The sequence below is a fragment of the Hypomesus transpacificus genome, chromosome 21, assembly GCF_021917145.1.
Source record: "Hypomesus transpacificus isolate Combined female chromosome 21, fHypTra1, whole genome shotgun sequence".
NCBI lineage: Eukaryota > Metazoa > Chordata > Actinopteri > Osmeriformes > Osmeridae > Hypomesus > Hypomesus transpacificus.
In genome coordinates, this window is record NC_061080.1 from 3,807,526 (window position 1) to 3,822,349 (window position 14,824).

A 14,824-nucleotide genomic window follows, 5' to 3' on the forward strand; every position below is an offset into this window, starting at 1 on the left:
TGTGTGTGGTTTGTTCTGGGCGTGTGCGTGAGGGATCTACTTCCCTGCTGGCGTGCGATTGCTTCGAGCCCGCCCTTCCCCTCTGACTCCTCGACACGCAACCTCACCCCAATTAGGGCAGCGTTGGCCTGGCCTGACAGCTATCACTGGGGCTTGCTTCCTCCCCCTTGCCAGGCGCCCGGCGCTGGCCTCCCTGAACCCCGGCCCTGCAGGACCCAGGCTTGTTATCACCCTGGGCCCCTGGGCCGGCAGAAGGCCGTGAAGCCCGCTGGGCTGGGCTCGAGTCGTCTCTCTCTTTCTCCCGCTCTCCTGACCTCTCTGGGCCCCTTACTATTATGCCTATCCCTCATTCCATTTCTGTGTTCTGTATTCTTTCTGCCCCTCTCTCTCTCTCTCTCTGTCTAACTCTGTCTAACTCTCTCTGTCTGACTCTCTCTCTCTGTCTTACTATCTCGCACGCTCTTTCTTCTTCCAATTGATTTTGCTATCATGTGTCTTTGTTTGTCTGTTTCTCATTTTTCTTTCCCTTTTTTTTGCCCTGGCGCTGTCTTTCTGCCTCGTCATACTCTTGCTCTCTCTCTCTCTTTCTCTCTCCCTCTCGCTGTCTCTTCCTCTCTCACACGCACCAGACTGGCACGCTATTAGTGGGCAGGGTTGCAGTGTCACTCAGGAATGGGGAGGGGGTAGGGAGGAATGGTGAGAGGAGAGAGTAACAGGGATGGTGAAAAGGGGTGAGAGGAGAAAGACCAGCTGATGTCAGAGACCCCATCCTCCATCTTTATCAGTATGTGTCTTTGACACCTGTGGAGACTCATTTTCCCAGAGTGCATCTCCTTTCATGTCAGCTGTTGGTGGGTGCTTTTCCACACACCGACTCTCGGTTGCTTTAATGCCTTTTATTTTGAGAAAATGGTGCATATTTCTGGAGAAAGTTGTCTTCGGGTCATTCATATGGTCAGTGTCTGACTGTTAAGTAGCTTTGTCCCTTTGATTAACTTATTCCTCCACATTAGCCAACTTTAAGTCATTTTAATCAATTTGTCACAGGACCTAAGCAAGAAAGCTAATCACCCCTCAAAGTATGTGTCTATATAAAGGCCTTTGTCCATGGAACACATGCAGATGTGTCTGTGGATAAGACCATGGTAAGGACTTGTAGGTTATAAAAGGGAACTATGTAATTCACTTAGCCGACTGACTTCATGAATACAGCCCCACAGAGGCTCATTGTTGAAGCAGTGACATGTTTGAGTGTGTTACACTGTCGTTCAGAGTGGCACGACAAGCATCTGTATGCGTGGGTGTGTGTAGGCGCATGCATGTTAGTGTGCATCGTCTCTTGATTCAGTGTCTGGTTAGGACTCTCTCTTTCTCTCTCCCTGTTCTTCACTTTCACCCTCTCTTTCTCCGTCAACTCAGGAGTGCCCCCCAGTGGCCGCAACTGTCATTTCCCCGCCCCCCGAACAGAGACAACACCATTTCTTTGTAGTCTGTGTGTATCTGAAGTGTGTTTGTTTCTAAAAGTACAGTATGTGTATGCAGGTAAACCTGTGTGTGTGTGTGTAAGTCCGGTGTCAGCTGACCGAGGGGCCTCCCCCATGGAGGAAGGGAAGTGTGAGCTTCTGGACGCGAGCCTTGGTAGGATTTGTGTAACCCAGATTAGCAGGGAGAGGAGTTTTTTGGGGGGAGGTGAAGTGTGGGGTGGGGGGGGCGACCATGTTTATGCAGCGAAACGCCCCCCCGCTGACATCAAACGAGGGCTAGGAGGAGTATCGCACGGTGTCCAACTGTTTCCCCTCTGTTCAAAGGGCCCTGTGATCTCTCCCTCTCTCTCTTTCTCGCTCTCCTGTCTTCCCGTGTTACTTATCTCTGCCGGTGTCAGATTTGATAGGGGTAGAGAGAGAAAAGGCGAGGAGAAGATGAAGGTGAAGATGATCAGGGGGCAAAAGGGCAAGAGTGCGAGGGCTGGTGATGGGCAGATGGAAGGACCAGACTCCTTATCCTGGATCCTGGAGACCCTGTGGTCACAGACATTCAACTCTTGGCCTCTGCAAGACTGGGAAAGTTCTTCGCTCACATTTCAAAGTTCCACTAACTAATTAGACCATGCACTGGAGAGAAATGTTAGCTGAAATAACTTTTTAAGTACACTTGAACGTTAAAAGAAATTATTGGAAAAATGTGAAATTCGAGTGTGTATATATACGCATACACAAAAACACACCTACACACATTACATACCAACATACACACCCAAACCACAACCTTCTGGGGTTAAACACACACACTAACCCGTTCCCCCCCGTGTGTGTGTGTCCGCCAGGCCTGTGGTTTGACCTGGAGATCTCCTACAGCGGCTCGTTCCTCATGACCCTGGAGACCAAGATGAACCTGATCAGGCTGGGCAAGGAGGGAGAGGGCCTGCGCATCGGAGAGCTGGGCAAGGACGGGTAGGCTTCAAAACCTAAGTCCAACTTGAATGGGAGTCAATGGGCGGATCACCAGAGGCACAAACTTTTAAGCCTCCAAAACCTAAGTCCAACTTGAATGGGAGTCAATGGGCGGAGGCTCTCGGGAAACGCAACATGACACTCCACACAGGACCACCACCTCATAGTGACAAAATGCAGCTTGCTAAGCTAGAATTACTTTTTTGTATATCATTTTTACCGCACATTTGGTATGACTTTTTCTTAGATTTTTTTTAGATGTAATTAAAAGCTCCATTTTCAATCAAGCAGTCAATTCAACAGGGTTCCTTGAAGGTCAAAATCGGGATCACACTTCTTCTTCCTTGTTTTTTCTTCTTTTCTTCTTCTTTCTTCTTCAGAGATCTTTTGTTTCCCTCGGAGAACCCAGACTAATGAGCCACACTGAGTGTTTTCTTAAAGGTCATGGGGTTACCCGCAATCAACTCCTCTCCTCTGCCCTCTACTCTATCCTTTCTTCCTGTATCCTGCCCCTCCCCCTTTCTCTCTGCTTGTCTGTTCCTGGGTGCAACCCATACCTGGATGATTTTCTGGATGTCTCTCTCTACTCGGTGAGTGCTTGTTCGTTCATTTCCATCTTCCGGCATTTTCCATCTCCGTGTGGTTTAATCCCCTGTCATCAGCCGAGGCTTCCATATCACATAACCAGCATGTTGAGGCTGTTCACGGGAGATTTGTTTGTGTTTAAGACCGTGTTTGTGCATGGGTACGCAAACTGTCTTGTGATTGTATTGTGTGTGTGTGTGAGTCCTCCTGCAACCTTGCTCAGGCGTTGGATCTCCTCTGAAAAGAATGGGTCCACTGAATGCTGTTCCGAGTGCGCGCGTGTGTAGCCTTATATGAACTCAGTGAAGCTTTGTAGGTCGGCGACCGATCTCAAGCCGACTGAAAAATCGATTCTCTCGTAGCACGCTAGGGGTGTGAGAAGGACAGGGCTAGTGCTAGGCATGTCCTCCTTTCAACCCCGTCAGCCTGGCTCTGTTAGTCCCCCACCACCCGTCGGCTAGCAACAGTCTTCAATGCATGTGTAGATGTCTACTGAAGTGTGTGTGTGAATGTGTCGCAGGTACAGACCGCGGACCTACTGCCTGGCCGACAGCGACGAGGAGTCGTCCAGCGCGGGGTCGTCAGACGAGGAGGACGGCTCGGAGGTCACGTCCGACGCCCTCGGCGCCGACGGGTGAGGTTTGCCTCTCGCCGCTCTGCTCCCGCTAAGCAGCTTCCTCCTGGCCACTTCCTGCCCCCTGTGACCTCAGTTACGCAGCCCCCCCCCCCCCTGTGTTTTAAAGAAGGCTGCGTTGTTTGGCGTGGCAGTTGGCCTACAGAAATGCGTTGAGCACGTATGTAGTCGTGTAACGAGGGGTCTTTGAAAAGTTTTACTGAGCACGTGCATGTTCTGTTTTGTGTCGGAGCCATGCCATGTAAACGTCAACAGTCGTAAACGTCAACTGTCGATACGATCATATCACGCGTCAGCGCGTCAGCGCGTCAGCGCGTCAGCGCGCCAGCGCGGGTCGATTGTAGTTCGGCGAATGCTAGACCTCGCCGAAACCCTCCCTTTCCCTTCTCCGCAGATACCTGGGGGGCCACAAGCCGAGCAAGATCATGCGTTTCGTGGACAAGATCGCCAAGTCCAAGTACTTCCAGAAGGCTACGGAGACGGAGTTCATCAAGAAGAAGATGGAGGAGGTGTCCAACACGCCCCTGCTGCTCACCGTGGAGGTCCAGGAGCTCCGGGGGATGCTGGCCGTCAACATCCCCCCGCCCCCCACTGACAGGATATGGTACGTCCCACCCTCGACCCCCTAACTCAGTGACAGACAATGGGACGTTCCGCAAATATCCCGTGAGCCAGTGATGAGATATTGTACGTTGTATATATTGTATGTCCTCTAACAGCAGGGATAGGATGTGGTCTGTTCCCATTTAAATGTTCCTCTTTGTGTTGCATGCACAAATGGATCCTGAGCTTCTATACAATTCTGCCATCTACTGGTCAATAGTCATTGCCTTGGATATACCCATGTATGTGCATCTCACTGTACTGTGTTGGCTGACCAGAATATTTCTGACTGGTAATCTTCTGTGTTGCCAGGTATGGCTTCAGGAGCCCCCCCCACCTGGAGCTGAAGGCCAGGCCCAAACTGGGGGAGAGAGTAGTCACCCTGGCCCACGTCACCGACTGGATCGAAAAGAAACTGGACCAGGAATTCCAGGTATAACTGGCACTGACCTTCAAAATGATTTTTTAATGTATTAGTTCTACAGCTTTATTTATTCATCTGATTCTGGTGTTAAAATGCAGTGAGTTAGCCAATTGGTTCTATACTTACATAGAAATCCAAAACCCCCCATGAGTACAGAAATAAGCCAAGTCCAAATCCAAATTAAACCTTTTTCATTCACACTTTCTCTAGAAAATCTTTGTAATGCCAAACATGGATGACGTGTGGCTGACCATCATGCACTCTGCCATGGACGCCCGCTCAGCCAGTGGCCCTCTGGCACCAGACCCGGAGCCCTCCGAACCAGCAGGGGGCGCCACTGGCGATCCATGAAGTTTACACAGATTTGCTCGGTGCCCATGAAATTAACATGGGGCCAAACCGGGGTCGCCATCGTGTCTCTAAGCCAAGCCCCTCAGTGCTGGATAGAAACAGAGACAAAGATACCACATCTGAACACTAGGGGGCTGTATGACCTGTGACCTTGCACAGACTCAACAAAGGAACAAGATGGAGGTCTCCATACAACGAAGGAAACGCACAAAAAAATATATTGCTGCTCAAGTCCTTTTATGATTGGAAGGGGGGGGGGGGGGACAGCGAAAGAAGATTCTCCGTTGAAGGATAGAAGGGTTAGTCAGTAGTTGAAGTGGGGGGTGGGGGGGTTACATAGAACACATGACGTCCTATGAACACGTTGTTAAGCATTCACCGGTCACCTTATAAAGACAACAGAGTTCTGCACATGTGTGTTTGGGGAGAGGGTGTAGGAGAAGAGGTGAAACTGCAGTACGTCTTGGAACATGCCACTGCTGAGCAAACACTTCTTAAACGGAGATCACTTTCGTAGTCTGACAATGAAGTCACGATGTTTCCGCCACAAAGCTGTTCCTGTGTGTGCTTGTGTCGTGAATGTATGTTTTTGTTATCCGAGAGAAAGAGGTTTTTACGTTGGCAAGACCTGTTTCTGGAGCCTAGCTGTTTATTAGGAGTGGCACATGATGTCGAATTGGCCATGTGAAACTAGACGCACACAATGCTCCATGCCATTAAGCTAACTCCCTGTGACCATGTGCACTTCACTACAGCAGCCAAGGCTCTGTCGTAACCACTCCCCTCAACGTTCTGACTGGCTACCAACTGATGTAATATGCAAATGTCCACCGTGCCCATGACCATATATGGAACCAACCCTACTAAGCCCATCCCCCTTCATACTTGGGCATCAACAAGGTTGGGTTTTGTAAATGAGGCAGCAAGTGTCTTGAATTCACTGATGCCTACATGATGTCCATGCAGAATAGTAATTAATGGACGCAAGGAGTGCAATGATGGAAATATTATTATTATTATAAAGATACAGATAAGCTGTATGTCTGAAAAGATGTATATATCTTCTAAGTGGCCTAACACTAATGAATGTATGTGTGGATATTACTTTGTCCGTTTTGTATGAAAACTATTCCTAACCAATCACGTGGATATCGATAGGGGGGGAAGCAGAAAATAGCACAACAAAAACTGAGACAGTTTCTTTTTTTTTTTGTGCGTTAGATGTTTTGTTGTTTTTTGCTAGTGAACACAATTGGTGAAAATGTAGAGACGTGTTCACAAATGTGATGTCGCAGTTGTGGTTTCATGATGTGCTCACTAACATATAGTACATATCTAGAACAAGAAGAAACATTAGCCTACATTATCAAGTATGTGCCATTCAAATGTGCCATTTAAGCTTCATACTTTACGTTGGGATTTTTACATAGGCCTTTTTCAATACTTCGGTTGCCAATGATTTGACCTTTACAACTAGCTCTATATTCTAGCTAATATGTTAATGAATATGTAATAGGTTGTCCATTGCCAAAACAACAGCTTGGTCAAAAAAAGCTGGCTTGTTCCCTTGCCTAGAGTATAGTTTTGCTCAATAACCTTCACCCAACATTAGAACACAGTATCCAGTCTCTGAATCACTCTGTATTCCATTCTGTGTAGTATACGTGTCTCATGGTGACATTTAGAGATGTACAATGTCAGCATTGGGTTTGTTTACAGGAATTTGGAATATGTTGCCATCGATTTTCTTTTCATACACTAGAGTATTTTTAAAGGCCATTGAATTTCTTTTGTTTTCCCTCTAGATTTTTTTGTGGAATGTTTCTTTTTTTGGTTGGTAATGTTGGGTTTGAATAAGAATGTCTTGTGTTTTGTCAGGTTCTCTGAAATGAAGAACAGAATCGTATAAGATATATAAATGAATATGACTTTGTATATGTGATTTTGAGTATTGTTGAACTATTTAGATTTTCCAGACCAAATGAATCCCCCATTAGTAAGGGTAGCAAAGAGCAGATGGAACAGGTTCTTGAAGGAATGCTTTTTTACTTTGCAGGCCTAATTTGTCTTATGTTCTTGATTTTGTATTTGGAATTGCAATTACATTGTCTTACAAATAGAGGAAATATCTGGCTTGCATTGTAGTTATTTGTTCTTGAAATAAAGAATTTTGTATGAAATCATATTTTGTCTGAGACTGTGTAGGCTGAACTGAAGTCATATCCTACATTTCTTTCCGATTTCTATCGGTTAATATCAATGAGAGTTCATATCCGCCCCCTCGGTTAATATGAATGAGAGTTCGTATCCGCCCCCACTCGGAAGTTTGTGGTTTCCTAGCAACCCACGTATGGTTGCCAAACACTGAAACAGAGGTGAGTGCAGCTGTTCTGCAGCCTACACATTTTTTGAAGAACGTTCCGTTAGCGTGAAACCCGGTACCACTCCTAATACTCGGCCTTTATAATCTTGGTGTATTTCCTTTTATAATAAGTGCATTGCCTTGTTTGCCGTTGTTAATTGACAGTGGGAATATGTTTACTGGCAAGCAATAGTAGCTTGTGCTAGCTCTGTTAACGAGTCACACACAAAAATAAGAAGAAATGCGGCCGCACACCTACTATCGTTTCTTATTACAACTAGCTCTACTGTATTGTAGCCTAGTGCATCTGTGCCACTGTGAATTAACGATTTGTTAACATATTTTGAACCGGAATAAAATAGCTTTATTGTTTTAGGTCAAAATAGAAAACCATAAATAAAGTCAAACAAATCAACCAAATCCACCTGGGTCCCCTACAACAGTGATGGAGAGTGGAGAAAACGAGGGAGAGGGGCAGGAGGAGAGGAAGGAAGCCCCAACACAGGATGAGAAGGACAATGAGGCTCCAGGTGAACCTGCAGAGGCAGGGGACGATTTAGCGGTCACTGTGCCGCCCGTTCAAGAGGTAACATTGAGTCCAAACACACAATTCATAGGCAGTCGATGTACTTTCATTGACGTGAAGGTTGGTGTTTTTTCGGTTTCTTCTCTCTGCCAGGGTGTGTCTGAAGAGCCGTCAGACAGAGACCGACCTGACTCCCACTCCAACTCAGGAGAAAGTGACACTGAGGCAGTCTTCATAGCACTTAATACCCCAGGTTGGTACCAGCGGTCTTGCTGTGGCTAACCCGGAGACTATAATTGGACAGCCAAAACAAAGCTGCAGTTTTTAAAATAAGACGGGGTATTGTTTTCATCACGTTACCTAATCAATTAAATTCACTGTTTTAATCCCCAAGGAATTTACAAAATGTCCTTTCTTGAGCTATTTTTATTTTTTATAATAATTTATGATGTTGTATTCTTTTTTCTTCCCAGTAGAGACCATGGGAGACCATGGAAGCACGCCGATTCCTCCTAACCCTTCACTGCACCTCCTCGTTCCTGACAGTGAGGAAGAGCAGACACGCGGGGAGGAGGAAGAGGAGGAAGATGAAGAACTGATCGTCCTGGACCCAGAACATGTCAGCACTCCCTCTACATAGCATTTATTTATTGATATATTCATCTTATTTTGTTATCATTACATTTGCTATGTGGGTACATATTCAGGCATCTGTCACCATAGAATTTACTCTGTGTATGTTTGACGTTAATCACGTTTATCACCATCCAGCCCTTGATGAAAAGGTTCCAGAATGCTCTGAAGACCCACCTCAACAAACAGCTGGAGAGACTCAACATGGAGCTGAAAGAGAAGGTATGTCTTTCCTGCTGCCTGAGTGAGACTTGCATGCAGCCCCCCTCTTCTGCGCACCTCGTTTCCCTTATCACCAGGAGAGGGCGCCATTAACACATTCCGTGACAATCAGACATAAAGGCAATTGCCACTGCCAAATTGAAATGCAATAAGACTACAGTAAGCGGACAATTCCAGTCACAACTGCTGGCGTCTGTACCCCCACAACCTCCCTCCCACACATCCACACAACACAGGCAGCGTCGGAGAAGGTGGAGGCCAGCTGCAGAGAGGAGCTGGGCGTGGATCTGTACGGTGTCCAGCAGGAGTTAGGCCGGCTCCAGGCCTGTCTGGAGGGCCGCCACGACACCAACACCCATGCGGTGACCCAGCGGAGGCAGGCCCAGGAGCAGCTGGACGGGGTGAGGGGCCAGTACAGCGGCATGGTGTGCCAGGTCGGCAAGCAGAGGACCCACGGTGAGAGAACCTTCCCCCCCCCCACGCACACACCGACACCTCACCGACGGGCGCATTCGGATGAAGTCGTCGACCGCGTCCACCTCGCTGTTTAATACAGGGTGTTTTTATGGGGGATTCCTGTTTGCTGTGTTTTCAACGCGCTCGCGTCCCTCAGTGTCCCAGTTGCAGGCGGAGGTGGAGAGCCTGGCCCTGCGCCTGTTTTACACGCGCGAGGTCAACTCGGACCTGCGCTCGGACATCGCCGCCATGAAGAACGCCTCGCGCAAGGCCGACGCCGAGAAGACCCAGGCGGAGGACCAGAAGTACAAGCAGGACCTGTACGTGGAACGCCTCACCAAGCACATGGAGAGGCTGACGGAGCAGATATCCATGTACGAGGTCCAGACCCTCGCCCAGTCTGGGGAGACCAAGGCGGCGAAGGAGGCTCTGGCTGAGGTAACTGAAAAACACTTTGACCGTCAGACGCCTGTTCGGCAGCTCCTCGTTCGGTTGGTTTATGGTGCCGTCGTGTGTGATACGGCGTGTGTTTGTGTCTCCAGGCCCAGATGGAGATGGACAGTCTTGCGATGGAGAGGAAACACCTGCTGCAGCAGTGGAACAGCAGCCTGGTGGGCATGCGGAGACGAGACGAGGCCTTCACCGCCATGCAGGAGGCCCTCAGGTCAGGACTCACACGCTAGCCTAGCGTAGCCTAGCATAGCCTAGCATAAAACAGCCTAGCCTAGCATAGAACAGTCTAGCCTAGCATAGCATAGCGGATAGACATGCCCTAGCCAAGCATAGACAATACAGGCCTAGCCAAGCTAAAAACCAGCCTAGCATAGGCCAACCTCTCATAGCATTGCATAGCATAGACCGGCCAGGCAAGTTAAACACGCTACAGATCGCTAACAACCACTCCCTTCTCTTCTCTTCCTCCCTCTCTTCCTCCATCCATTCATCCCTCCCTCCATCCATCCCTCCCCTCAGCCACGCCAGTCACCAGGTGATCTCCCTCGACACAGAGATCGAGGGCTTCAAGAAGTCCGTCACCGGCGAGGAGGAGCGCAACGAGCTGCTGACGGCGCTCCTCCACCGGGCCCAGCTGGACGGCTCCACCTCCCGCAAGCTGAGCAGCCAGAGCCAGGCCCAGCAGGAGGCCCTGCAGGCGCAGTACAGCACGTACACGAGGACCCTCCAGGAGACGGAGAAGACGCTGGCCCGCCTCAACAGCGTACGGTTCCCCCCGCCCTCCCCCCGGCCCGACGGCCCCCGTTCACACGCCTCACGCGCGCTTTCACCGACGGCTGCTTGCCGTTTTCCTTGTACTTCAACACCCCGTTATGGGATGTTGTACGTCGTAGTCGCGATGGCTTTATGGGTCTTGCGCTCTCCCTTTTTCCCGCCTGGGGCTCATTTCTTGCGTCTCTGTTGTGGTGTCCTTCTCTCTCCAGGAGCGCGGCGTGCGTGAGGCGGAGCTGACGTCCCTCAGAGGCCAGATAGAGGACGGCTGTGCGACGCGGGTGCGACTGGAGAACCGGATTGTGGCCAAGATGCAGGAGCAGCTCACCCACGACAACGCGGCCAAATACTCCCGACGCCTGACCGACCAGATGGCCGCCCACAAGAGGGACAGCGTGAGTGCTCAAACCAATCCCCCGGACGAGTTTAGCCCGGGGGCGACCGAGTCGACTGTGACGTTTCAATCATAGCATTTGCCTGTGGAGTCATTGTGAGTGAGCATTCACCGTGTTAACCTAACACACACACACACACGTCCTAACCAGGAGGCCCAGATGTCTCGTCTGGAGAACGAGGTGGCGGTGGTGACGCTGGAGGTCAGCGAGGTGACCCTGCGTCTGGAGGGCCTGGCCCGCGCCCAGGCCGCCCTGGAGGAGGAGCTGGAGCGCCGCAACGGCCTGCTGTCGGCCAGCGAGGCCACCATCGCCAAGCTCGTCAACGTCATCGAGCGCAAGCAGGCCGCCATCAACGTCTACAACCGGAAGATCGAGCAGATCGTGGCCAGCACCGGGGTGAGAGAGAGAGATGGAGAGAGAGATAGAGGGAGAGGGAGAGAGAGAGAGAGAGAGAGAGAGAGAGGGAGAGAGGGAGGGAGGGAGGGAGGGAGGGAGGGAGGGAGGGAGGGAGGGAGGGAGGGAGGGAGGGAGAATTCGAAAATTAGAGAAAAGATTAATCGATATGGATTTAGATTATGAACACGGTTCCATAACAGAGGTGATACCTACACACCCTCCCTCCAACCCTTCACACCCTCCCTTTAACCCTACACACCCTCCCCTCCTCACCAGCACGAGGACATGGGCCCCCTGGAGATCCGTGCCAGCACGCTGAGCAGGGAGCTGGAGGAGGTGTGGGCCGAGATCAAGGAGCAGCAGCAGTTCTGGCTGTGGCAGCAGGGGGAGCTGGTGAGCCTGGCCCAGGACCGACAGACCCAGAGCGCCGCCCTGCGCCACCTGCAGACGCAGCTCACCATCCTGCTGCAGAGGAAGGTCCGCACCGAGGGTAAGGACACGGCCCACCGCACTTGGGCTCGTCGGATGATGCCCTACCCATAGGTTAATGACTCTGAAATAAATGGCGCTGGGTGTGGATAGAAGAAGGTAGAGACGGCAAGCCTTTTGGCAGTTGGTGCCAGAAACGGAGAGAGCCTGGTGCTTGTTTCTGCACGTTTCGCTTGAGGAAGCTACTATATGCCAGCAGCGATAAGAAAGTGCTTGCGCTTCATGTCATAGAGCCGCTGCCCGTGCACTCAAACTTACCACGCCGTTGCCGGGAGCAACTGTTCCAGCTGACACACCGTTGTCTATGACTGACCGTGTCTGCGACTATGTTTGTGCACATTTATTGCGGAACATGACTTGTCATTCACAATGTCTTAGCCACTGGTCACCCTGTGTAGAAAACTAGCAGAAGACAAAAAAGCATTTCTCTCCGAACCAACCAACCAAAGTTCTGGCTCATGATTTTTTTTCACTTTCAACCCCTGGAAACCCAGAAAACGCAATGGCAGAGTGTGTGTCGCCATGGTATCTTCGACAAGAAACATGCACACTCCCTCACGCTCCCACTTCTGACTAACTCCCCTGTGTGTGCGTGTGCGCGCGCGTGCGCGTGCGTGCGTGCGCGTGCGTGCGTGTGCGGGCCTCTCCCAGGTGACATTGAGCAGGAGCGCAGGGAGCAGGTGGAGCTGGAGAGACACATGAAGATGCTGGAAGCCGACATGCTGAAGCTGAACACCCTGCTGAGTCAGAACAGCCAGCTCAGCCAGGCCCTGGAGCAAGGCAACGTCCTCATGGAGACAGACTTCCTGCACAGGCTCAAGGTAGGCCAGCCAGCCGGGGGGGGGGTTTGTGCGTGTTTATGGATGGGAATGAGGGGGGAGAGAGGCCAGAGAGTGTGTATGTGGGTGGGTGTGTATAGGGGCGAGTTGTGTGTGCTAAGCGACTGAAATCATTGTTCCCAGAACTGATAACTGTGTGTGTGTGTGTGTGTGTGTGTGTGTGTGTGTGTGTGCGCAGGAGGCAGAGAGGGAGTCTGTGGACACGCAGATGAGACTTGAGAAGATCAAGGAGGAGAAGGAGAGACTCCTCAATAGTCTGATAGAGGCCGAGTGAGTCGGCCATTCGTCTCTCTCTCTCCCCCTCTCTCTCTTTTCGTCTTCCTCTCTCTCTCTCTCTCTCTCTCGCCCCTCCACTTCTCTCCCTCTCGTTCTCTCTGCATCTCCCTCCTTCTCTCCCTCCATCTCCCTCTCTCCCTCCCTCCCTATTTATCTCTCCCTCTCGCACTCTCTCTCTCTCTCTCTCTCTCACTCTCTCCCCCCCTCTGTTCCTCTTCCCTCTGTGTTTCTGACCCGTGTGTGTGTGTGTGACCCCGTGTGTGTGACCCCGTGTGTGCCGCCAGGCGCCAGATCATGCTGTGGGAGAAGAAGACCCAGCTGGCGAGAGAGACCCTGTCGGCGGTGGACTCAGAGGTGGGCCAGGGAGACATCCGCACCATGAGGGCCGAGATCCACCGCATGGAGGTACCAGCACCTGCAGCACAGGAGCGGACGCCCCACCACACACACAGCTTCCTGCATGCTCACGTGTGTGTGTGTGTGTGGCCCTCGTGTGTGTGTGTGTATGTGTGTCCAGGTGCGCTACGGGCAGCTGGGCAAGCAGCAGGAGCGTCTGCTGAGGGACATGGAGGCGGTGGTGGCTCGGAGGGAGACCATGGTGATGAGGAGCGAGGCCCAGGCCCGCAGCCAGCGCAAGCAGCCCACGCACGCAGACCTCCACGGCATGCTGCAGAGCCTGCGCAGGAAGATCCTGGACACCCAGAAGGTGTGTGTGGGGGGGGGGGGGGTCAGCTGGCTGAGGGGTTAGGGAATCGGGCTATTAATCAGAAGCCGGTTCGATTGAATGTGCCAAATGACGTTGTGTCCTTGGACAAGGCACCTCACCCTACTTGCCTTGTGGGAATGTCCCTGTACTTCCTGTAAGTCGCTCTGGATAAGAGTGTCTGCTAAATGACTAAATGTGTGTGTGTGGGTGTATGTGTTTCCCTACCCGCATGTGGATAAGTATGTGCTCATATTTGCTTGTGTGTAGGAGGGAATTTCCAGTGCAATTACAAGTGCCTGTGTGTGTGTGTGCCTGTGTGTGCGCGTGTGTGTGTGTGCGTCTGTGTGTGCGTGCGTGTGTGTGTGTGTGCGACCCCAGCAAGCGGAGCAGTGTGACGGGGTGATCCAGGACCTCCAGCAGAGCCAGGCTGGGTTGAGCAGCAGCCTGAGGGAGAAGCAGCTCCATCTGGGAGAGCAGCACGGGGCCAGCACCGTCCTGACCTCTGACCTCCACAGTCTGCAGGACACCAAGGAGAGGGTAGGACACACACACTGGAGGAATACACAGCACGTGTGTCAATCCATCCATCTTTCTGTCAGTACAACTCATTCATCTCTCTACGTCTTCATCTATCTATCTGTCTAATCCAGTCATTCATCGATCGAGCTAGCTTTCTCTCTGTCATATAAACCCCCGTCCCCTCCCGTCCCCTCCCGTCCCCTCCCGTCCCCTCCCGTCCCCTCCCGTCCCCTCCCCCCTCCAGAACCTGGCCCGCCTGGTGGCCCTGCAGGGCCGGGCCAAGCAGCTGGAGGCGGTGCGTGGGGGCCGCTACAGCGTCCTCTCGGCGGGGGGCCCGGAGGCCCTGGGGCTGGGCCTGCAGCAGCAGGAGGACAGGCTGCACGCCGTGGCCTCCATCCTGCAGCGCGCCACCCAGGAGTTCCCCCAGCACCAGGGGCCGCTGCGACGCCTCTCCCTGGCCCTGGCCGCCCGCCTGCACGCCGCGCCGCTGCAGCCGGACGGCCAGTCATGAGGGGGGAGGGGGGGGATGGGGGACGGTGGAGGGATGGGGTGGGTGGATGTGGAGGGATGGGGTTTGGCTCGGGAAGGGGACTTTGAGGCGGTGGGGGTGTGGGGAAAGAGAGAGGGAGGAGTGGGAGATGTGTAGGGGTGAAGGGGGAGGGAGGGACACGAGGAGAGGGGTGAGGAGCTGGATGGGTCGGGGGGGGAGGGGGGGGACATGTGAGAAATGAAGA

The 14,824-nt window shown here is 51.9% G+C and overlaps 2 protein-coding genes across 3 annotated transcripts in view; both read left to right on the plus strand.

Annotated features, from left to right (window-relative positions):
- LOC124483172 (testis-expressed protein 2-like) overlaps positions 1-7,230 on the plus strand; it is a 30,199-nt gene extending 22,969 nt beyond the window's left edge. For both annotated transcript variants that reach the window (XM_047043469.1, XM_047043470.1), the window contains exons 9-13: positions 2,324-2,450; positions 3,556-3,669; positions 4,064-4,273; positions 4,585-4,705; positions 4,907-7,230. In XM_047043469.1, the coding sequence (XP_046899425.1) occupies positions 2,324-2,450; positions 3,556-3,669; positions 4,064-4,273; positions 4,585-4,705; positions 4,907-5,047 (713 nt within the window). In that variant the 3' untranslated portion in view covers positions 5,048-7,230. The remainder of the gene's footprint in view (positions 1-2,323; positions 2,451-3,555; positions 3,670-4,063; positions 4,274-4,584; positions 4,706-4,906) is intronic.
- A 1,240-nt stretch (positions 7,231-8,470) lies between these two features.
- ccdc40 (coiled-coil domain containing 40) lies at positions 8,471-14,601 on the plus strand (the record flags this gene model as incomplete). The annotated part of the gene is made up of 15 exons (XM_047044263.1): positions 8,471-8,554; positions 8,707-8,790; positions 9,027-9,246; positions 9,404-9,684; positions 9,789-9,910; positions 10,219-10,462; positions 10,683-10,865; positions 11,016-11,261; positions 11,538-11,751; positions 12,402-12,571; positions 12,768-12,859; positions 13,150-13,270; positions 13,383-13,571; positions 13,950-14,108; positions 14,335-14,601. Coding segments are annotated over 15 exons (2,676 nt in total), but the record flags the coding sequence as incomplete, so codon positions are not given.
- Positions 14,602-14,824: the final 223 nt, after the last annotated feature.